Source organism: Talpa europaea, assembly GCF_964194135.1.
Source record: "Talpa europaea genome assembly, chromosome: 12".
NCBI lineage: Eukaryota > Metazoa > Chordata > Mammalia > Eulipotyphla > Talpidae > Talpa > Talpa europaea.
Window position 1 is genome coordinate 70,638,612 of NC_140079.1, and position 23,855 is coordinate 70,662,466.

Here is a 23,855-nt window from a genome sequence, read left to right on the forward strand (position 1 = left end):
TGCCCACAGAACTTGATCAACATATAATCAATTGAAATTATTTTTGGAAACCCTATTCTGTTCCATGGATTTTAGCACAGTCTCTCTCTTTAGAGAGGTCTGCTGTGGTTGCCAAATCTAAAATAGTCCTACCCACATGCAGGCCCCTCATCCATCCACCCAACCATCCATCCATCTGTCTGTCTGTCTGTCCATCATTTGTGGTCTTCTATATGCTTTTGTCTTCCTGAAACTATCCTGTTCATTTATCTGCTGACCTGTTAGTTATCTGTTTCCACTTCATTGTGGACCCTCACCTGGCACAGAGCTGGTGGTCCACAAATAGCTGTAGATATATGTGAAATGAATGGTGAATTTCCAGGTTATATCCTAAAGGTTTTGATAATCATTGCTTTGGCCTGATATATTTTAAAATCTGTTAGACCAAAGATGCTGGCCTCACAGTTAATTTCTTACAAAAACTCTGTTATTCTTGTCTGATTACTTCTTACAGCTGAATGTCACAACCTATATGTCATGCTTTATAAAAATACAGAGCAGATTTTAATTCATATTGGAATGGCTCTTTATAGTGACTTATTTTTGTCTTTACTACATTTTGTCTTCCTAATGGCAGTTGAGTTTAGCTCTTCATGTATTCGTGTTTTTCTTGATCTCTTTTTCATGGTGCTTTAAATTTTCTTTTATAAGCCTGTATGTCAAACATGCTAAATCTTGAGTGTAATTTGTTTTGGTTCTGTTGTAAATAGAAGATCTTTATACTGTGTTCTCCATCTCACTAGTATTTGGGGGATGCATTCTATTTTTGAATAATTGATATATTGGTTTAACCATGGGAATGGCAAACATATATTTGTAGAGGTGTGAACCTATTCCTCTAAAATATATTCAGTTTTGTAAATCCATGTTAACTCAATAAACATAATTTAAAAGAACACAAAAAATAAAATCATTTTAACATTTCAAATTTGATATCTTGTGCCTAACAACTTTGAGTTCATTGCTTCTAGAATTTCTTTATTGTTGTTGCTGGTATTTTGTTTGGTCTTCCTTTCTTCCTTCCTTCCTTCTTTCCTGTTAACTTTCTTGGATTTTTTAAAGGAATTTAATCATGTCCTTTACCAAAAAACATGTTTTTATGTCTTCTAGTTTTTTCTTCTTTATCTCTTTTTTAGATCATTTAAATACAAACTCCTTACCCAGGATTTTAGATGCCATTTCTATTGCTTTTGTTTTAACTGCCCTTGTTACTAGCCTTGCTCTGGATATGATTACATTCTCCTATATGCTTTTTTCCTCCAACATTTTAATCAGAAATAGATGTTGAATTTTACTGGTCATCTCAACATTTTTGAAGAGTGTATTTAATCATTCTTTCAGTGAACATTAGTTAGTTTTTTGTGTAATGGATTAATCTTAGTTCCACTATTTTGTTAGTAGCCAAGTTATTATATAGATATTTTATTAAGTCCCATTAAAAATGTATTTCTCATAATACCAACTGGGCAAGAGAAACTTCCCGCTCCCCGCCCCACCCCCCACCGCCCATATCCTAGCACAGTTGAAATAAGGTAAGGCTGTTCTTTAAGGAACGTGGAAAAACTCTTCATTGAATTCTTTGGAACCAAGGAGGGGTTTGCAACTCATTTTGTATTAAATGCCTTCCTATGATAATCATCATCTTCCCTATTTTTTGCTGTATTCTTAGTGTTATGACCTTTTGACTTGTCAGCTGTCTCTGATGAATCATCACATTTCCTATTCTGTAGATAAAAAGGGAAGGTCATGGAAAGCATTTCTGCCAGGGTCAGAGGTTCATCTTAATATCTCACACTAAGACTACCTTCTCTCTACCACTTCCTCCACGAGCCATGTCCTGTCACATCACATTTCCCTATCCTAGACTGGGAGTGAGGCAAGTATGAAGCATAGAAATTTGAATTATGGAAGGGATTCTGTTTCATAAAGAAATGCAATTTTATTATTTTCAAGAACACATGTAATGCCTCAAACTAATGTCTTACAGAAGGTCACCATGTAAAGGTTTTGCAGATGTTTCTTTAACAAAGACTTAAAAGTTGATGATAATTAGCACATGCACTTGCTACTTCTAAATGGATATTCCCAACGCGCCTGCAAAGTATTGTTTTAGGTAGACTAAGCATGCCTCCCCTAGCAATGTGCTCTTAACTTACTAAAGAAATGCCATTCTTACTGATTGTGCAAAGATAAACTTTTGTCCACAGTCAACAAATCTTAGATTAACCAGGTCCAAGTTACTATGGTTTCCCATTTAGTTTTCTGAGCCCGAGACAATGATTCATTCACCTAGTTCCAGGTATTTCTGTTGCAGTACAATTCCAGTGTAATGGAGTGACAGCACTGGGAGGTGTGTGTGGGTCTGACTTGGTGTTTGTCTTTGCGCTTCTCCCTCTCTGCCCGAAGGCTCTGTTTTTCTTGGGTGTCTGAGCTCAGTTCATTTAGGCCTCTCTGTAGGACACTCCTAAAACCTTCTAAGCCAGGCGCAACATGGGCAGAGCTATCTACGGGCAGATGTGTTGAGAGCAGAGGGTTTAAGGGAAAGATCCTGAAAACAACTCCCATCTCAAGGAAAGCAGGCCAGACTGTGTCAGTGTGGAAGTGTTTCCTGGGGGGAGCACCCTGCCATCTAGAGGGCAAAGGCAGGTTTCCTGATTCCTCCCCTTTCCTCCTGAGGTGTGGACCTCAGTTATGACTTAACAGGATCCTGCATCTCCCTGGACAGAGATGATTCTGGGAATTTCCCCACCCCAATTCCAGCCCACAGCCAGGGAATTGCTTTTCCAGGCTGGCTGGCAGTGCCTGGGAGTGACGTAGGTTCATCAGAATGGCCATGGAGGGAGGTGTGGAGGTGAGCAGGAGATGAGCTGCAGTTGTCCTTCCTGGAGCACATGGCACTCTGGGGACTCAGTGTTCTAACGGGTGGGGGAGGAGCTGGAGCACCTGTGACCCTGGGCCATGTGGGGCAAGTAGGCCACAAACCAGGGTCAGCGAGGACTTCTGTGGCGCAAGGCTTGCATCCAAGACAATCTCCCAGATCACCTCCCTGTCCTGCACCTGCTGCTCCTTGGGTGGGATTTGAACTTGTTCTGCTGGCAGAGAGTATGCAGAGGGTAGGACAAAGCACCGGAGCCCAGACTTCCAGCTGGAGGCTCGACACGTCAAGTACGCAGTCAGTGGGTGCTCTCTCTCCTTCCCTGTCTTTTCCTTTGTCTTTTCCCTGCTCTGCCACACTCACACCTTGACCTGGTGTGATGCTCACTCTGCTCTATCCTGCCACCCTGCCCTGCATGGGAGATAGGCAGCTTCTCCAGGACCTTCCCTCCCTGGCCTCAGGCTGAGCATTGTCCAGGAGAAACCATGGTGAATTCCAGGTCTGAGCAGGACTGGTGACAGTCAGGAGGGAAGCAAATGAGGGATCAAAGTGGGAAGTGGGGTGAGGTCAGAGAGATCGGGGACATTGGTTACTGTGGTTCTCTCCTCTAGGTTTAGACCACAACTGTCTTTGCATGCTGATCTTTTAGTAGGGGACAGGGTGGAGAGAGAGGGGGTGGGGAGGCCTGGGATTTTCCAATTCCTGGAAAAGCTGGATAGCACAGTGGAGGAGGGTGGAGGATCTTAGGAGGTGTCCTCATGTGAGGTGGGATCTCATGGCTCAGTAGGGGCAACCCCAGATTTTTTTTTTACCCATTGTCTACTTAGTCTGTCCTTGTTGCCTCATTCTCTCCATATCTTCCCCCCAATACTACCCCAGCATTGTCCACCCCTCCCCATCTACATCCCCCAACACCTCCTGGGCACCCCATCTTCCAGAGCCTGGTTCTTCTCTCCAACGTGTTCAGTAGTAAGTCTCCTTCTCCACCCAGCCTGTCAGAGAGATTAGGGTAGGGGCTGTAGCAAAAGTTTAAAAGGAAGCACGTGACAAGTCCCCTAAGAGTTTGGTGGTTAAGGCCAGGTGCGGCAAGAGGGGTGGGAGAGAAGGTGTGAAAAGGGCAGGCGGAGGGGCAGGTGGAAGCCCAGTGGGCTGAGGTCTAGATCAGGGGAAGGCGAAGTGGAGGTGCATTTGGAGGAGATCACCTTTAGAGTGGCGACAGGCCAGCGCGTGGGAAATGCCTGCAAGGTGTTCATGGGACAAGTGGAACCTAGGAGGGCGGCTCCAACGTGCCAGGCAGAGTGTGGCTGCTCTGGGCACTTCACAGCCATCAGAAATGCTGGTGTTGCGTGAAAGCCCCTACATTTTAGATATTGGGCCAATGAAAAACACATGAGCACGTTACTGGGCAGGCCAAAGCCAGCAGCTGCCGGGGACCACACTTGGTGTGGTCATGTGCTCTCAACTTTTGGCAAGTGATCAAAAATGCTTGTTGGGAAAAAGTACTGTTGGCTGCTGCCTGGGATTCAGGAGGCTTGGGCTCTAGTACCAGGTATGCCCTCCCTGCTTGATGACCCTGATAAATAAGTTTTCTTCTCCCCTTCTCGTCTGTGAAATGTGCAGGTGGAACAAGATGACCTGGCAGGGCCCTCTGGCTCGGATATGATTGACACTGGGTTGGGTGGGGGGGAAAGGAGTTAGGGACCAGCTGTGGGTCAGTGGGACTTAAAACTGAGAAGAGAGGGCCAGGAAGAAGGTACACAGGAGTCAGAGCTCCAAAGACCCAGACCTCAGGTTTTGAGGGCATGAAGGACTGGGATCCAGAAAGGGAGCTGGGGTCCCACATTGGAATGAGTTTGGAGTCTGGAGGTCAGCAGACAGGCAGCCATGGGGGTGCCTATATCTAGGGGGTGATTAGTGGTGGGGGGGTCTTACCTCCTGGATATCGCCTCAGGATAAGCTTTCGCACCTCATCATAGATGAAGATGAGGAGGCTATAAGGGAAGGCACAGAACCACCACGTGACCCTGAAAAAAACAAGACAGTGCTGAAGCTCAGAGGCCGGCCTGGTGGGATGACATGAAAGACTTGGCAGCCCTGACTCTAGTGGCACAGGCCCGCTGCAGAGACACTCACTTGAGCGGGTACATGCGCAGGGCCACGCCCATGCCCGGGCAGTAGGACAGGAAGGCAGCCAGCGCCGTCTCCTCCAGGAGCCCGAAAATCAGAATCTTGTTCCTGGAAAGGCAGAAGAAGGAGGGGTAGGTAGCATTGGAAGGGGGTCAGAAGGGGGAGGCCTGGGAGCCTCTGGGACAGGGAAAGGAGTGAAGCAATGTGAGGGGAGCTTGCAAAGATGCCTTCCCCAGTGCCCTTGAACACCCTTTTCTCATGCTTGGTGTAGTCAAAGTAAGAAGTTATTTTCTCTGCTCACTGATTCAACCTGACGGTTGTCTAGCATGTACATTCATTCATTTAATACATGTTCCCTGTGTGCTGGATGCTGTGCTCTGTGCTGGAGAAGCTGTGTGCTACACAAGCTTCCTTTCAAATCCTCAAGCAAAGTCAACAGTGGCCCCAAGTCTGGTCTCCCCAGCAAGGGGCTCAAGCGCTTCCAGCTCTTCGTCACCCTGGCTGGTTTTTCTTTGGTTGTGGAGACTCAATAAAGAGAATGTAAGTACTCAACAAAGGGAAGGCTTGCCAGGTAGTAAGTGCCTCTATGTGTTTACGCATCAGCATAGAAAGCTGGACAGATCAGACCCTGGCAGCTTTTGGCGTCAGATAGTCTAGTCCCAGCTCTGCCACCTGCTAGCTTTTCAATGTAAGTAGAGGCCCTTGATTTCTCTTGTTCCTTCTCTGTGAAATGCAGATTTTATCCTCATTGTAGATGATGGGAGTGAACTCTTAGAAAATTCTAGAACATGGCAAGTGCTTACTACCCCTCTGCACCTCTTTTATGGCTCAGACAGTGGTTCCCAAACTTTTCACTCCCCGCTGACATCCCTCTCAATTTTCCTCTTTAGAGGCCACGTTTTCATGAATTGTCTCACAAGCTGCTCTGCTAGTCAGGATGGAGTGCGTTTCCCTGGTGAAAATGAACTAATCTAAACCTATCCTACATTGTAAACTCATGTTACCTCAATAAGAAAATAAATAAATCCCAAAATAGAAAAATAAACTAGAAATAATACACAGGCATCTAAATAGAGGGCGGATTAGCACGTGGTCACGTTGTCTTTTGATACAATTTTTTGGCTTTTGACCAAGAACGAGACTTTAGTCAGCATGGAGCCTTCCCACAGAAACGTGTGATTTCCAGACGCATTTTGAATAATGCAGACAGCATCTCGAGTGCCCGGGGCCGGGAGGTAGATGGGTATGAGGCCTGGCTGTCCTGGCTGTGGCCTTGGTGTGACTGCCCTACCCCATGGCAGATGTTTCTTTTCCACCTGCCAGCCCCACTCCCTGCACAGTGAGTTCCCAGTCCAGACTGAGCCCAGTTTCTCGGACTCTGCTCTTTGCTCTCTTCCCATTGCCTCTTCCCGGTAGTGTTTTGCCTTACTGGACTCTCCTTTGAGTCTCTTTTATTTACCTGCCAGATGTCTCCGCTTCCTCTCCTAGCATCTTAAGGGTTACTAACTGCACCTGGGTTTAGCATTTCACAGCCCTCACCCCCCCTCCCATCCCATACTAAGAACTTGTGACGGAACTCACTTGGGGAATGTGCCCACTGTTGCCAGTAGAAAATAAGGAGGGATGAAGCTACGTGAAGCTATGTGAGGTCGCACAGTCTGTAGATCACTAGTGCAGTGACCTGTACGCAGTAACACATATAAGAAGGCTGTGAACCTGACCCTGAGCATGAAGGTCCCAAGATAGCAGCACCACCACCGCACAAAGGAGAGCTGTCTGCTGGTGTGCGGGCACCAGAGACCCTGGACTTGGGCTGGGCAAAGGCTAGGGTACTGTCAGTAGAGTAGAAATGGAGAGAAGGGAGGGAGGGGAAAAAAGGAGTGAAGAGAGGAGGGGGAGAAAGGAAGAAATGGAGGGAGGAAGAAACGAAAGGAAGGAGGAAAGACCCAGCCCGGAGGTGGGGGTGGTGCCTGTGGGGGCGCTCACTTCATGCCCTGCTGGAAGACAGAGTTGCGGCGGGTCTTGCAGATGATGAGGTCGGCCCACTGCACCACCACGATGCTGGCAAAGAAGGCCGTGTGGCATGTGAACTCCACCACCTTCCGCTGCTCGTAGGTCTAGGGGGCAGGGGGAGAGTGTGAGAGGAGAGGACAGGGCCTGAGGGCAGCCTGGCTCAAGCCACTGACCAACCCTGGGCACCCAGATTGCCTGAGACTGGGTCCCAGTGGCCTCTCCCACCAGGTCAGCCACACTGGTCTGCAGGATCATGGCCCACCCATCTACTCCTGTCTGGAGTGGTCCTTCAGGACACTGGTGGACCCACCCTGCCCCTCCACATCCCCACCCACCCACTCCTGTCCATAGCTGTCCTCCAGGTCATTGGTGGACCGGTCGTCCCAGTCCAGGCGGATGCCCAGCAGCCGTGAGGGCAGGAAGCCATTTTCAGCCAGGATGACAAAGTAGGTAAAAAAGCCGCCCAGCGCCTGGATCATCCCTGTTGGGGGTGGGGGCGGGGGAGGCAAAGGTATGGTCTGGTCTGAGAAAGAAGCACCAGGGGTGGCCCCAGGGCAAGACAATGGCCCCTACCTCCCGGGTTCATGGCCCTGGAACCTGAGGGCTCCTCCCCCAAAGCTGGGACCGCTCACCAATCTGCCCATAGGCCATGCTGATGAGTCGCTCATTCACCAGCTTGTCCGTCTGTGGGTTCCGAGGCTGCCGCTTCATGATGTCGCTCTCAGCTGCCTCATAGGCCAAAGAGATGGCAGGGACCTGCGGGCAGAGGGAGAGGGGACAGTGGGCTTGGAAGGGAGACACCGCAGGGAGGACTCTCTGACACAATTTGACAACAGCTTATGAAGACCCCATTAACTTCCAGGCCTGTGCCTGTTGTCTCTTCGGCCACTGCTACCTGGTCACTGCCCAGTCCATCCCTCCTTCCTCCCTGTCCACCCTGCCCCTCCTGTCCACTGTGCCCACACAACGGTCTTGCTCCCTCTGCTCCCCGGCCTCACCATGTCCGTGCCCAGGTCGATGCAGAGGATGGTTACAGTGCCCAGAGGCAGGGGGATGTTGGCGATGATGAAGAGCAGGAAGGGGGTGATCTCGGGGATGTTGCTGGTCAGCGTGTACGCAATGGACTTCTTCAGGTTGTCGAAGATGAGGCGGCCTGTGGGGAGGTTCTGAGGGCATCAGGGAGATTAGAGGGCCCTTCCCCACCCCAGTGCCCGAGGCATGGCTGCCGGTCCTCCTGAGAGAGGAAGAGTGTAAATGAGGGACACAGAGGAGGCTGAGGGGTCCTTGGGGCCCCTGTTTGGCTCTAACTGGGTAAAGGGCCTCGGAAGGAGATATTTGGGTACCAGGCATCCTGGCGCCAGCCCAGCCCTGCCCCTCCTCACCCTCCTCCACGCCTGTGACGATGGAGGCGAAGTTGTCGTCCAGGAGGATCATGTCGGCCGCTTGCTTGGAGACATCAGAGCCCGAGATGCCCATGGCAATGCCGATGTCAGCCTTCTTCAGCGCGGGGGAGTCATTCACCCCGTCTCCGGTCACCGCCACGATGGCTCCCTGGGGAGAGGATTCCAGGAGCAGGGGAATGGAGGCCCTGCCCACACCTGGCTCTCATCCAGCTCCTGCTCTGAGCCCACCCGTGCCCACCAGCCCCACTCACCTGCCGCTGACAGCCCTCCACGATGATGAGCTTCTGCTGCGGGGACGTCCGCGCGAACACGATCTCCGTGTGGTTCCGCAGGATCTCATCCAGCTGCTCCGAGTTCATGTCCTTCAGGTCGGAGCCGTGCACCACACATGCCTTGGCCTCTCTGTAGGGGGCAGTGATGCTGTGCTGGGGCCTGGTCCACTTCTTTTCCTCCTGCTGGGGGCCAAGTAGGGTCCCCAGGGTCCCAGTGCTCCTCTCCCACAACACTCAGAGACCTGTTTGCCCCATATATCTGCTAGCTCCAGGCAGGCACCATTATCCCAGCCACATGCTTCGTCTCCTCCTAGAGCCACCCTAGTCCAGAGAGGACCCAACCTGCTCAGCCTGGGCACACACTTGGGATGACAGACCAGAGGTAAGGCTGAAAAGATCTCAGAAGTGGAACCAGACACTCAGGGAACACACAGGGCTCCGGAGGAGAGGATGAGGTGATTGGGGACAGAGGTCCTACAGAGGCCTCACCTGGGGTTGACCTGGCTGACAGGAATATTGAGCCGGGCTGCAATGTCCTCCACTGTCTCATTGCCCTCGGAGATGATACCCACGCCTTTGGCAATGGCCTTGGCTGTGATAGGATGGTCCCCAGTCACCATGATCACCTGGTGAGGAGAGATGAAAAGGAAAGCAGTGTGAATGTTTCCCTCTTATTCCTTTCCCAAAGTCAGGAAAGCCAGGCTACTAGATGGTGGGGCTGATTGGTTCCAGCCAAAACAATAGAACTGTGTATGTGTGTGAGTGTGTATGTGTGCTCCGTGTGCGTTTGGGTGCTGCATGCTTGGGTGTATGTGCATGTGTTCGGATATGTAAGTGCATATGAGTTTGTGTGTGTGTGTGTGTGTGTGTGTGTATGTACAGCTGGAAGAGACAACAAGTTGTACCAGGGGGTCATTGCTTAAATGTCTGGCATTTAAGCAAAGTCCTTCCCACTGGCCCTGGCCCAATCCCCAGGGCTCCTCTGCCACCTCCCCCACAGCACCGGAGCAGAGACCACACTGGGTACACACTGTCCCTGCTCCTGACGTGCTCTCTCTCTCCTCTCGCTGACTTACAAAGTATCTCTAACCTACCAGGCAGATCAAATATCAGGCTGCTGTAAAACATGATTCAGTTCTCTGAGGCTGCATTAACTGCTTCCTGTGCTGGCTCCCCGGGGTGTCTCCCAGGGTATCCCCCATGATAGTGGCCTGGGCAGGGGAGCACAGGCTTCCCAGCAGGCAACTCCTCACAGCCCCCTGCACCTCTTACGAGCATTTTATTTTGGGAAAGCTACTGACCTACAGAGTCTCCATTGGTTTAACTTCTAATGGAGATAATGTGCCCACCTGAGAGACAAAGTGGGGTTCAGAAATCCTCCAAGTCTTCTTGTGAGGAATAGCAGGCTGCTGCTTAAACCCTGGCTCTGCCATGAACTAGCTTTGGGCAGATGACTCTGCCTCAGTTTCCCCTCTGCTGCTGTGCAGAGCACATGAAATCATGCAGGTTCAGTGTCTAGAGCAGAGCCTGGTTCGTACAGAGGCTCATGGGATGACACACTGTTTGTATCAGTTGAGGACGCACTGTTTATATTAGTTCTGATCCACGGTGAATGGATTCTGACCCGCTGTGAGTGTTCAAGGGCTCTAACTGCAATGGCTCCTGCCAGAAGTCAGCGTGTGTGATTGTGTGTGAGTGTGTGTGTGTGTGTGTGTGTGTGAGGCGGGGTGGGGGCGGGATTCAAGAGGGAGAGCTTTAGAGCTGCACATTGGAAACAATATAAGCTCCAAGAGGGAAGGGACTGTTGTTTGTGGGTCCCCAGCTCCGTGCCCGGGTGCCCGGTGTGTAACTGGAAGACAATAGCTGGTGAAGAACAAAGGGAGCTCAGAGGCGGGTAGTCACTGAGAGGCAATTGCACTTGGACCAGAGAACCTGGGTGAGGTGTGTGGGCTGAGGCCTGGAGTCAGGCCAGGGGGTCCTGGAGAGTGAGTGGGTGCAGACAGGAGCCTGCGAATCCCATCCCAAATAGGCAGAGAGAGTGGGCAGTAGATGGGAAGGCAGGACACCCTGATGTCCAAGATGGGAGCCACATCAACTTATAGTCAGAGGAGCTGTGTCTGGAGTGGAGGTGGGGCCGGGAGAGGCTGGGTATGGGAGATGGGCCACTGAGCACAGGAGACAGGGTGAGAACACCAGGGTGGACTTGACCTTCCCTGACAGAGGAACAGCCTTGTTCAGCAGGAAAGGGACTCTAGCCCCTACAACTGTATGACCTTGAGTATTTGGGGGAGAGGATGGAGGAGAGCAGGGGTGAGCAGTACCTTGATGCCTGCACTCCGGCACTTGCCCACAGCATCAGGCACGGCTGCCCGGGGAGGGTCAATCATGGACATGAGCCCCACAAAACACAGCTTCTCGGTGGGAAAGTTCAGCTCATCTGTGTCAAATTTGAATCCCCGAGGAAACTTCCCAGATGGCAGATTCAGTTGGCAGAACCCTGAAGGGGTCAGAAGGAAGGGATGAGAGCAGGAAGTGGCTGCCTAGACCCCAGGGGAGCGGTGAGGTTGGGGGCCCCTCTCAGCCTTACTCCGGCTCCGTCCTCACCCAACACACGCTCTCCCAGGCCTCCCAGCTCCATGTAAGCATTCTGGAAGGCATCCTGCATCTCTTTGTCCAAAGGGATTTCCTTGCCCTGCACCAGGATAGAGGAGCAGCGGTCCAGGATGCGCTCTGGAGCCCCCTTCATCACCAGCACGTAGCTCTGAGGGCTGTCTTCTCGCTCGTGGATGGACAGCTAGAGAGAGGGCAGCAGTTAGAGAGGGACCCATGGTGCCTGGTGCCCAGCATGGACCCAAGACAGAGCAGAGATTGGTTAGGAAACCACTCTCATAAAAACAGGCCCGATCCATGAACGATGGTCAACAGAGGGTCGTCTTCTGTACAGGTGTTCGGACCTCACAGTCCCAACCCCAAAACTCACAGTCCCAAGAGTCACCTTCTGGAAGATATTCATCACTCAGCAGCACTCAGTTAAGATGGATGCTATGCTTGGGGCTTAACAGCACACAACCACCAACACACACACACAGGCCTCAGGGGGGCTTTACTCCACAGCTTATATAGAATAGTCAACGCTGCACACTCGGCACCTAACAGGTCCCCACAGGCTGAGAACCTTCCAGGGTGTGGTCCAATTGAACAGGATGGAAGGAAGGTTTGGGGACCTGGACCAGAGGATGGGGTACTCTGTAAAGAAGCACCCAACGGCAGACAGATTGTCATAGGGAATGAAAATCCAGAGTAAGGGGATGATTGCATCCAGACCTGGTCCCCAAATTGCCCCAGGGTGAGGCAGTGTGAGGGAGCATGCCCCTCAGATGCCCCCTCTTCTCCTATTGGCAATACCCCTTTGGTTTGTGTGCCCTTCATTTCTGGGTCTGGCACTTTCCTCATCCCAGCAGCCCACAGACCTGGTACTTGTTGGTGGAGTTGAAGGGGATCTCTGCCACCTTGGGGTTCCTGTCCCTCATCTTCCTCACGGAGCCGCAGGACAGCTCGATGCACTTGAGCAGAGCCGACTCGGAGGCATCTCCAGCTGTGTCCCGCTGCCAGAGGGGGGGTCAAATGTCACAGTGGGCCGAAGGAAGTGTGCACTGAGGAGCAGGTCAGACAGCTCCTCCCAAACCCCACAAGGTTCAGAGGGGAAGACAGGCACAGCCAGCTGAGCTGGCATGCAGACACCCCATCCTACCTTGGACACAGAGATGTTCTCCTGGCCGGCCTTGAAGACAGCTCGGTTGCAGAGACCAGCAATGCGGGACAGGGCCGTCCAGGTGGGGGAGCGCTTGTCAAAAGTGGCCCCTGGGAGGACATGAGGGAGATCCGAGCTAGCTCACCTCAGAGCCCTCCGGTCACTCCCCTCAGACCACCAGGGCATGCCTGAACCCCTGCAGGCCCCTCAGTCCCAGGGCACCCAATCACCAGACTGATCTTCTGTGGTGTCGGCCTCGTGGATCTGGTTGTCAAACCACATGTGGGCGACAGTCATGCGGTTCTGGGTGAGGGTGCCTGTCTTGTCCGAGCAGATGGTGGACGTGGACCCCAGCGTCTCCACCGCCTCCAGGTTCTTCACCAGGCAGTTCTTGCGCGCCATGCGCTTGGCCGTCAGCGTCAGACACACCTGTCAGGAGGGGAGCATGAAAGGCCCAGTCTGCACTGGGGACATGCATGATCTTATCCAGACCGTGGCTCTATCCCTCCTCCCTCCTTCCACCCCACAGAAGACAGCACCTGTGGGACCTGAATGTGCTCTGTGTGAGTGGTGAACTGAGATCATGGGTGTATATTTAGGTGAGAAGTGAAGTAGGGGATTGAAGATTTTTGTATGAGTCCTACTAAGAAGGGCGCTGGGCCCAGGAGGGGAGGGGCTCTGTCAGGGGAAAGGGAAGAGCAGGAAGCTGCAGCTGAGAACTGGGATGGGGATGTGGGGGTATTAGGGGGACACACCACAGGAGACTGAGGAGAGGCGAGCCAGGAGAGGGACACATCATAGCAGCCAAGGAAAGAATTTGGGAGGCTGGTTAGGAGTATCTATTTCAGCTGCAGAGTTAAGGATGACTGCCGGGAAAAGGTCACTGGATTTGCTAGTTAGTCACTGGTGACCCTTGAAAGCCTTCACAGGAGAGGCTCCAGATGGATGGGGGTGAGCGGCCCACGAGGAAGGCCACCAGAAAAATTCCAGGAGAGAGACTGAGTGCTGAGCATGACCCAGCAGAGTAGCTCAGGCTCACACCCAGAGCCATGTATTACTTGAGAGTGTGACATGGTTTCAGGGGCCAGAAGTAAAAGACTTGCTGTGCAGCTATGTGTCTCTGTCACTTTTGAGGAGATGTGGCAGGACCGCCCTGGTGGCTCCTCAGCCTGACCACTCACGGTGACAGTGGCCAGCAGCCCCTCGGGCACATTGGCCACGATGATGCCAATAAGGAAGATGACCGCCTCCAGCCAGCTGTAGCCCAGGATGAGGGAGAGCACGAAGAAGGAGACACCCAGGAAGACGGCCACCCCCGTGATGAGCTGGATAAAGTGTTCGATCTCCATGGCAATGGGCGTCCGGCCCACCTCCAGGCCTGAGGCCAGGGTGGCGATGCGGCCCATCACTGTCCGGTCACCTGTGGCGATTACGATTCCCCTGGCAGTGCCTGGAACACAGAGAGGACACCAGGCTAGGTATGCTGGGGGCCCAGGACTGAGGCTCCCCTCCTTCCTGGGAAAAGAAAGTGGCACAGGTAAGGGAGTCAGACTCAGACCTGGAGGCTGCTCTCCCTGAGCAGTACCCGCCTGGCTAAGTCCCTGCATGGAGCACCAGTCCCAGACTCCATGTGACAGCAGCTAATGGTCTCTTCTAGTTGGGCCTGGAAAACTTTGCAAATAAACTCAGAGTTCAAACTGAGGAGAGTCAATAAATGAAATTAAAATACTGCCTACAGTATTTCAGTAAAATCAATGTCACGCTTGTTATCATCCTGAAGCACATTATGAACGCAAGAAAACACTAATGGATTTTCTTGCCCAGGTTAGGTGTGAGTCTCTATGGAAGAACCAGGCAATCACTGACCCTGATGGGGACACTTAAGGTCCTGGGGGAGGGGGAGTGTGTGTGAGCTGGAACAGCAAGCCTGGGTCCGAATCCAGTTTGTATTCCTGACTAGGTTTTGTATTAAGTGAGTGAGACCTGTGCTACAGCTAGACCCATGCCTGGCACATAGTAGGCCCTCAGCAAATGTTATCTCTGTTCATTTCCTCTCCAAATTTAAATGTCAATTCAGAATAAGCAATTCAAATATTTTACCAGGCATATTTACCAGTTGTGGGAAATGTAGAGCAAATTACAGAATCTCTACATTAAAAATTTAGGAAATGTAATGTGTTGTGGCTCTCATTGTAATTCCAATTTGCTGAAGGAGGGAAAGCCCAGAGAAACATAATGCACCCCAGAGAAAGGAGGAGGAGGGGCAGGAGGGGGGCACAGGCCTCCTAGGCCTCTTTCAGAGCCTTCTCTCTCCCACTCCTCTCGTGCCTCCTCCACACCAGCACCCACCTGGCTCCCAGGCATGACCCTCAGGGCCACAGTGGGTTTTAGTTGGACCCCTGCTGTTGGGAGGCAGTTCTTCTAGAACTAGAAAGCGGGTGGGAAGCAAACGGGGCAGTCTGTGAGGGACCAGTCAGCTCTTTTATCGACGCACAGACCCAAGTGAGGCTCAGGGAGGGCTCAAGTGCTCCCCTGGCCTGGAGCCTTCCTCACCTCCCCCGTCACAGCTTAAGGGTGAGAGAGGGATGCCCAGTCCCAGAACTGGAGAGATGGGTGCATCATAGACCAGAGTCCAGACTCGAGGCTGGCTTGGGCTTGTGCATGTGTGTTCACGAGTGTGTGTGTACATGCGTGTGTAGGGGACCTTGAGCCAAACCCTAAAAGCTTTGGAATCACCCAGAATTGGGGTAGACAGAATAGAGATGCTCCCATGGGGAGGTGACTTTTCCATGGAGTTGGGCTCCCCCAGCCAATACCCTGCTATGGGGGGGGGGGCAGTTATTTTGAAATATTCAGACTCTGATCCCTCAGCTCACTCCTCCGGCAGGGCTCTTGAGACATAGTACAACACATAACCCACTCCCGTCTGGTAGTCCATCACCATCCCCAGCAAGCCCCCATTGTGCTGAATGAGGTTGCTGTTCACCTTCCACGCAGTTGGTGGAGAAGAAGCAGATGTTGCGGGTCTCCAGGGGATTCTCATGGGTGAACTCAGGGGATCGGGTCTGGGGCTCAGACTCTCCTGTGAGGGACGAGTTGTCCACCTGAGGAGGAAGGGGTGTGGCCGTCAGGCGGGCAAGCACACAGGCAAGCAGCTGTCTCCTGCTTCTGACCGCTCTCAATCTCCCTGACCCAAAATTACACTTGCCCTCATCACATATTTATAGCATTACTCAGCTATTGTCCCTGCACTGGCTGGAAACCTGGCTCTTACTGGCTTCTTATGTGACCTTGGGCTTGTTACTCAACCAACAGAGCCTCCTTTGACGGGTCTGTAAAATGGGAATGTGGCCAGAATCTCTGCATCGCACAGCTACAGGGGGCGTCACCAGCCCTGTTGTCTGTGACAGTGGCACCTCTTAGGGCAGTGCCTAGCACAGCCTGTGTGGCCACGCACAGCAGCCCTGCTTGATTACAGCCTCCTGCAGAGTCAGATTTGACAGCATCTGTGAATGTACATTAGTGCTGACAGGTCATTGGTACTCAGTCTGTGGTTGCTGTAAAGTGGGTATTAGAGAAATCCGCCTGGACAGGGTCCTCCCAGCACAGGATGCAGAGCCTTGCACAAACGCCACATGTAAACATGTAAACGAGTTTTGGCTTGGGAGGTGTGTGCCCAGGGCTGGCATTTGGGCCGGAGTCTCCCAATCTTTAGAGCTCTAGCTGGCACCCTCCCCTCTGTGCAGCCTGCTCTGACCCAGCCAGTGGCTCTGCAATCCCTTCACCTTGCAGCCATGTGAGGAGATGATCCGGAGGTCAGCGGGCACACGGTCTCCTCCCTTCACCTCCACCAGGTCTCCTACCACCACCTCCTCTGCGTTGATCTGCATCTTCTCTCCCTCCCGCACCACAAGGGCTTGCTGTGGAAGGGCGTAGGCGCTCAGAACGTGCTCATGTCCACCCCTTCCTTCCTCTCCTGCTGGCCCCACCATTCCTCTAACCCCCCAAGTAGGGCGAGAAACCCTGCACCCTCAGCCACAAACCCAGATCCTGATGGGAGAGCAGAAGGGCATCTTGGCTCATGACCCATTCCCAGCACACAGGGCTGAGAAAGGGAGCTGGACTCTCCCAGGAACTGATGCCCAGCCTGGGACCCACCAGCTACCTGAGGCACCATGTTCTTGAAGGAGTCCATGATCTTGGAGCTCTTGGCCTCCTGATAGTAGGAGAAGCAGCCAGTGACGATGACCACAGCTGCCAGCACCACACCCAGGTACAGCTGGTGAGGAGACAGAGTTAGAGAGACCTGCCCTCTCCCCTGGGCTGCCACTCACCCCAGTGTCAGTGTCACCTGTCTGTGACCAGAAGAGGAAAGTGTTCTCCAACCTCACCCTCCTAATCCCAACCTCCTAAGGTGGCCGTCTGAGGGACAACCTTGACTAGAGCTTCTCTCCGGGGCCAAGAGGCAAGTCCACTTGCGTACAAAGGAACGGAGATAGGCTGCCTCGGTCATGGGTGATTTCAAGTGCGTGTGCATGTGCGTGTATGAGTGTGCAGATACACAGAGAAGGTACACAGAGATCAGCTTAAGGAGCAGAATGGCCTGTAGGACTGGGCTGTTCCCTGCCCCCAGCCATATGGGAGCTTTGAGGTTGGGCAGTCACGGGCTGGCTGACCCAGCATGCTGGCTCACATTGTCATTGGACGGCTCATCCTCCATGGCAGCCTGGATGCCGTAGGCCAGGAAGCAGAGGATGGCCCCAATCCACAGCAGGATGGAGAACCCCCCGAAGAGCTGGCGACAGAACTTCACCCACTCCGGAGTCGTCGGGGGTGGAGTGAGGGCGTTGGGGCCGTCCCGAGCCAGAATGTCCTGGGCCCGCTGGTTGGTGAGGCCCTGAGGGAGGAAAAGAGAGGGTGAGAGGCACATCCAAATCCAACCAGTCCTACCCCACCACGCATCAACTCCTTGGCAGGGAGAGACATCCAGATGGAGAGAAAACTGCATGTGTGGAAGAAGGGCCGGCCAGGAGAGGGCCCTAGGGGAGGTGACCTTGTGGTGTGTTGTTGGAGTCCCTGAAGGTTGGGGGAGGGTTTGACTATGTCCCCATCTCTGCTTGTCACAGAATTCACACCCATTTTGGTTGGGCCACCAGCTCCTCCTGAGGCAACCCGGGTAAGACTGCCTGGAAGACATCTTGCTTAGCTCCCCCCAGCTTCCTTCAGCGGTCCCCTTCCCCAGGCACCCCAAATGATCCCCGTGTTACCGACCCTCAGTGTTACATCAGCTTTGGAGGCCATCTGTCACTTTGCCCAGCAGGCATGGCCTGGCTTGTTCCCCAGTCTTCAGGGTTCTACCCAACCTTGCACCCCCTCAGAAGGTACCAGAGCTGCCCTCGCCCTGCTGCATGACAGCCCAGCATCTGCGCCCTTTCTGCCGCTAGACTGAACCCCATCAGCAGTCACTTCTGATTGATCTCTCTGCCTGCCACTCATTTATTTAATACATGTGCATCGAGCGCCTACTGCATACCAGGCTCTATGTCAGTTCTGTGGTCCAGAGAAAGATGGACAAGACACCCCCCCCCCCAACGGCCAAGTCCCCACCTGTGGAGTATGTGGTCTTACAGGGTGGCACAATGATAGAGGTTATGCCAGATGGTGAAAGGGTTATTTAGGGAACTAAAGCAAGAAGAAGGGGGCATAGAATTGTAGGAGGCGGACCGGGAAGGTTTGCAGGAGGGGGTTTCCACCCACAAAATCCGTGATTAATGATTTATTTTTCAAAATGACAGACTTAGCAATCTGACTGTGCCACTGTGGTGATGTGACCTTGGAAGCTACTCCCCATTGTGGGGTTTCTTGCTCTAATGAGTAGCATGCAGCCCCTCCTCCCCAGCAGGGGTAAGGACTGGAGACGCGTGTGTGACGTCCAGCACGGGGCTGCTGTGCAAAGCGGGCCCAGCACAGAGCCGTGAGCACAGTGACAGGCTCGTACCACTGAGCAGCTCTGCAAGAGGTTGTGTGTTGCTGAAGCTGCTTGGAGCAGGGAAGAGCCCTGCCTGGGGGCCCTCTGGGGTCCTGGCCTCCTGGTACATGGGTGAAGAGCTACCGACCAGGAGGCAGGGCTCTGGGCTCTAGTTCTGTCTCTGCCATCAGCCAGTCCTGCCTGGGCCTCAGCGTCCTCATCTGTGAAGGGTTGTGCTGCAATTCTAAGGTGCCTCTGCCCTGGGGCTATGGGGATCTCATACCTCTTCTTGCCTGCCCAGGACCCCTACTCACCTTGGACAGGTCCACTTGGTATTTGCGGCCCAGCTCGTCCAGGGAGAGCTTGTGGTCATCCTGGAGAAGGGAAGTCACTTTACTCTGGGGAAGGAGGCTGGCTGTGTCTAGAATGTGCATGAGGGGATGGCGGGGTTGGGGTCGGGGGGAGTGCTGGCATAGGGGTGAGGCGAGGAGCAGGGATAGGCAAGAGCCTCTTGGGTGCACTGGGCTGCAGGGCAGCTCTCGCAGTCCAGGCCCCTTCATGGCCGCTGGGCAGGCTGTGGCGCTCACCATGACCACCTCCTTCTTCAGCTCGTCCAGCTCTTTCTCTTTCTGTTTCTTCTTGCCACCCCCATTCTCCGCAGTGGTGGCTGCAGGCGAGTACTCGCGGCCGGCCTGCAAGAGGAAGGGAGTGTCCAGAGAGTCAGGGAGGACAGAGGCTGGAGCCTCTCCTTCCCCTGGACAGTGGGGAATTGGGACACTAAAAGTGAAGGCAGTGAGAGTCCGGGGGGTTGGAGGGCGGTGGGATCCCAGCCCCTCAGCTTGCAAGCTACTGGCAGAGCTGTGAGTTCTATGCTTGCATTTTGGGGGACACTGAGGGGCTGGGGACTCATAGTTCCCACCCTGAGCTGTTTAATAGTTCTGCTAAGATTCCGTTTGTTGAAAGAAGCCTGCTGCTAAATAGGGCTCAAACAAAGCAAACAAACTGCATCCTAGGCTATTTAGAATTCTGGAAGGGAGTGGACAGGGTTGGGGTGGTTGGGGGCGTGGCAGGGCCCTGTAGGAGCGTCTTTGTACCAACATCTTGGCTACTTTACTCTCAGAGGAGCACAGACAGTTAGGGATTTGGGGGTACATAGGTCTGGGGAGTCAGGTGTCAGGACAGGGACCTGTCTGGAGGGCAGTGGCAGCTACAGATCTGACTGTGGGGAAATAGACTCAGCAGGGTTCAGACTTCGAGAAGCCAGGAGCTGGAGGGTCAGAGCAAGTCCAGGAAGTGGGGTCATGGTGTGCTGGGAACCTTGTCCATCCTGCTGGTGGCGGCCCCACTACTGGACAAGAGGCAGTTTGCAAGACTCAAGGCCCCAAGAACAATTGGACAAAAAGGGAGCCAGGTCCCATTTGTCAAAAAAAAAGCAGAAGCTATCTCTGAGAGTAAATCTAAAACTAAAATTCATGTCATTCTTGGGTCCAGGCATTCCTGGGTCTCTGCTGAAGTTGGTAACAGTTTTAACTGGAGCCCCTTGAGCCCCTGTGCTCCCTTCTATTTCAGAGTCTATGGTCTCCTGGACCCAGGTTTCCAGGCCTCACAGGGAACTTTCGGGAAAGAGGGCAGGAAGCTCTCCTTGCAAGGGGAGGCTGTCCTGGGAAGACAGGACAGCAGGGGCTGTGGAAGGCCTGGAGACAGTGTCCTCCTTCTTCCTGCAGACAGAGGGATATGCGTCCTTGTCCTGGAGGGCTGCTCCGATCTGTCCTTGAGCCCCAATTTCTCCACTGAGCCCTAAGGGCTGCTTAGGTTTTCAGGAATGAGCTACACTATACTAGACTTTGTTTTTGCCATAGAATGAATATCTGGGCATTATCTACAGCCAAGCAGTTTGTTGTTTTGGGGTTTTGTTTGTTTGTTTGCAGAACAATGCAGTTTTAAAAATCTTTTTTAAAGAGCAGTTTTACCTTCACAGCGAAACTGAGCAGAAAGAACAGAGTTCCCACATGCCCCCTGCCCCCACATACAGCCTCCCCCACCATCAACACCCATCCCAACAACACTGCCACCAACACCCCCACCAGATGGTGCATTTGTTACAATTGATGAACCTACGCTGACTCATCATAACCACGCCAAGTCCACAGCTTACACCAGCGTCACTGATGGTGCTGTACATTCTATGGGTTTGACAAATGTGCCCATTATAGTATCATCCAGAATAGTTTCACCGGCCTAAATGCCCTCTGTGCGCTGGGGTGAGGCATTTTTCCCCCACCAATGAGTCAGGAGCAGTCCCAGGAATGTGGCCGCTGCCCTGGACAAGAAAGATCAAGAACTCAGCACACAGAGAGGGTGAAGTCTGAATGTGAGATTACCGGGGCGTGGGAGAGGAGCACCTCAGTGAACACTGCGGTGGACCATCGTGCCCTGGACACTGGCCATGTAAAAGGATGCCTGGAGAGGTGGCCTGAGCGCTCCTCCCAGCAGGGTGACCAGTGGTTCTAACATTTGCTTCCGCATGAGGCGTCCTGAATCAAGTGTGCTTTCGGCTTCCTAAGGCCTGCTATTTTGGGGACACTGAGGCTCTGTCCTTGGGGGCTGGGAGGTGGGGGCAATGGTCCGAGAAGTGAATGAGGGTAGCAAAGGGACGCAGGCAAGACATCAGACAGAGCATTTCAGTGTGACCCGTAGGAGCTTCCAGGAAGAAACAGGCCGGGGCATTCAGAGAGGAAGGGGCTGCCGCTGGGGGCAAGGAAACAGTGTTCTGAGAAGTCCTGAACATCAGACGTGAAATAAAATTCGTGGAGATTAGACTAGAAAGCACGGTTAAAAAACACCTCCGCCCCACACACGTTGGTGTACTGGATGGCAGCTGAGCTAAGCAGCTCCATGCAGCACCCCTGCTCTAGGCTTCCACCCGGGTGTCCTGCGAGCGAGCTGGACACACTGCCCTTCCCCCTCCTCCTGTCCTGGCAGGGATCTCAGACTCTGCGGCCAGGAGCCTGCAGAGATTTGGGGCCAGCGGGCTGCCCAGGCAAGAAAGAAAGAGAGGAAGCAAGGACCCCCTCCTCTTCCCTCCCCAACCACAAGTCCCCCTCTCCGGTCTTGAATGCTGGAGAACAGAGAGTTCTTTCTGAGAAAGCTAGAGGCTGGGACAGAGTAGGGGCAGCTGGAAAACAGCCAGTGCCCCCCCCCCTTCTCCAGCATCTCAGTGGCAGCTGGAGCAGGCTGGGCTCCCTCCCACCGCGTCTCTCCCCCAGCTCCCACGCTGCCCTTCATGGTCACAGGGTGATGGGTGGCATTAGGCCTTGTTCTGGAGCAAAGACTGGGGGACAGGGATGGGAGGTTAAATGAATCCTATACCAGGATGTGGGTGGGAGTGCTTTCTTCAGGGGTCCCTCCGGCAGCTGAACTCTCAGCTTCATCCTGCAGATCCCACTTTCCCCAGTGTCTCTGCCCCAACAACCAGATATGTTTCCAGCTGCTGTCGCTTCACCTGCTGCTACCGGGGGGTGGAGGTAAAGAGTCTTCAGGGATGTTGAGGGAGAGTGTCCACCCCACTAGGTTTCCCCTGAGAAGTCAAGGTCAGATCACACCCCAAGTAGGACCTCCCAGGCAGATAGCACAGGTCCACCCTGTTCCAAAGTGGAGCAGGGCAGAGGCCATCTGCCTGCCTTCCTTCTGTGGTCATGGGGTAGCAAGGCTCAGCCTGGCCTTTCTCAGAGGTCCTGTGCTTCAACTGGGTTCCCCTCTCTCTGGGGGAACACGAGAGGTCAAGGTGTGGCGTAAGGTGCGCAAACAGGATATTTTCCCACAGTGGTGACCTTTTCCTCTCTGGAACCCACACCTCACAGACAGCACCAATGGGCAACTCAGACTCTCATCCCCCCACACATCCATGCTCACACTCAGTGACATCCATGCTCATGGACAGAAATATCCATGCTAATCCATGCTTGAAATTATGGAGCTTACTAACTCGCCTGCTGAGACACGACACAGGTGCCCATCGGTGGTATTCCTGCCAACTCCAGCCTAAGGCGAGTGCACAGGCCGGGCGCACACATGCACACTCATATAGACACACACACATGCATTCACACACTCCACACACATGCACACATATACACACTGGTTCTATTTATAGCTCCCACCGTAGCTCAGGAACCCTGGTGTCCAGGCTGAGAGTTTTCCCAGCTGCTAAACTCGTTGCAATAACAAGTCCTTGCCTGACCCCTCCAGGCCCAGAAACTCCCCCCCAGTTTCCCGCGGGCACCCACTTTATTCAGCACCCTCTCCGCTGCCCTGCCCCTCCAGCGCTCCACAAAAGGAAAACAGTCAGGCAGTATGTAGAGGGACTGGGTCACTTTTCTCCATATGGAAATTTCATTTCCAAGAATTCAAAGCCCTGTCCCTGCCCCCTCAGTGGCTGTTAATCTTCCCTTTGGCATACCCAGCTGCAGAGTGCCCAGAGTGGGTGGGCTGGGGGTACAGGCAGCTCTCACCAGCTCTGGGAAAGTCCTCAAAGTCCATGGCCCAGAGCCTGAAGACAGCACTGCCGGGACATCTGGAGGGGTGCTGGGCTCGGCCGGCCCCGGGGGGCCTTCTCTCTTCCTCCCCACACCCGTCCCAGCCATCTCTGGACCTTGGGGCCCCAGGCTGGTGTTGGGAAGCTGCTAAGTGGCTCAAGGGCAAATGCTCCCTGTGACTTAGACCCCCAGGCTCTCAGCTGAGACTCTCAGGGGAGCGGATCTTTTCCCGGAGAGGTGAAGAGGGAGGATTAGCAATACCAAGAGTCCCTCCACCTGGGAGATTGGAGGTGCAGTAAGGAGGGAGGTGTGGGACTGGTCAGTGGGAGGAGCAGGGATGCAGGTGCAGGGAGGTGGAGGGAGAGCAAAAGGATTATGTGTGGCTTTAGGGCAGGTTGTGGGGGTGAAGAGAAGAGCATGTGGATGTGTCAGGCATTTGTAGCTAAGACTTAGCTCCCAGTTCAAACCATTCCACTCGGTCAGCGTCCGCCCCCTCCCTCCACATCCCATCCCACCTCATCCTTACTGCTTGCCCACCTCCCTCACCTCTGGAGAACCCCCGCTCCTCCCTATAAAAAGACCTACTCTTGGGGGTACTCACCCCGCGGCCCATCTTGGGGCAGAGTGGCTGAGGGGCCTAGACAGGAGAGGTCACCAGGAGGCTCTCAAGCCCACACGCCAGCCTGGGACTCTGGAGACCCCGGCAGACAGACAGAGAGGGCTGAGCAACAGGGTAGCTTTAAATAGGTCCCTCTCCCCTCTCCCCCGCCTTCCCCTCCTCGGAAAGAAACGTTTGTTGAAACAGGATCCCTGAGGACTCCTCCCCTCCCGCCCCTGAAGCAACTGGCCTGCATGGTCCGTTGTCCTGCTGA

At 53.4% G+C, this 23,855-nt stretch overlaps 1 protein-coding gene across 1 annotated transcript; it reads right to left on the reverse strand.

The window, feature by feature from the left end:
* Nucleotides 1-3,877: 3,877 nt before the first annotated feature.
* On the reverse strand, nt 3,878-23,596 carry LOC311182491 (sodium/potassium-transporting ATPase subunit alpha-2; the record flags this gene model as incomplete). Its single annotated transcript, XM_084251316.1, has 23 exons — nt 3,878-3,906; nt 4,847-4,938; nt 5,048-5,149; nt 7,028-7,158; nt 7,390-7,535; nt 7,687-7,810; nt 8,053-8,207; nt 8,437-8,605; nt 8,709-8,859; nt 9,219-9,355; nt 11,051-11,226; nt 11,334-11,523; nt 12,200-12,334; nt 12,481-12,590; nt 12,711-12,909; nt 13,662-13,930; nt 15,467-15,584; nt 16,266-16,400; nt 16,646-16,759; nt 17,174-17,377; nt 18,763-18,822; nt 19,036-19,140; nt 23,585-23,596. The coding sequence occupies 23 exons, from the start codon at nt 23,594-23,596 to the stop codon at nt 3,878-3,880; spliced, it is 3,063 nt and encodes a 1,020-aa protein (XP_084107442.1).
* Between the last annotated feature and the right edge of the window lie 259 nt (nt 23,597-23,855).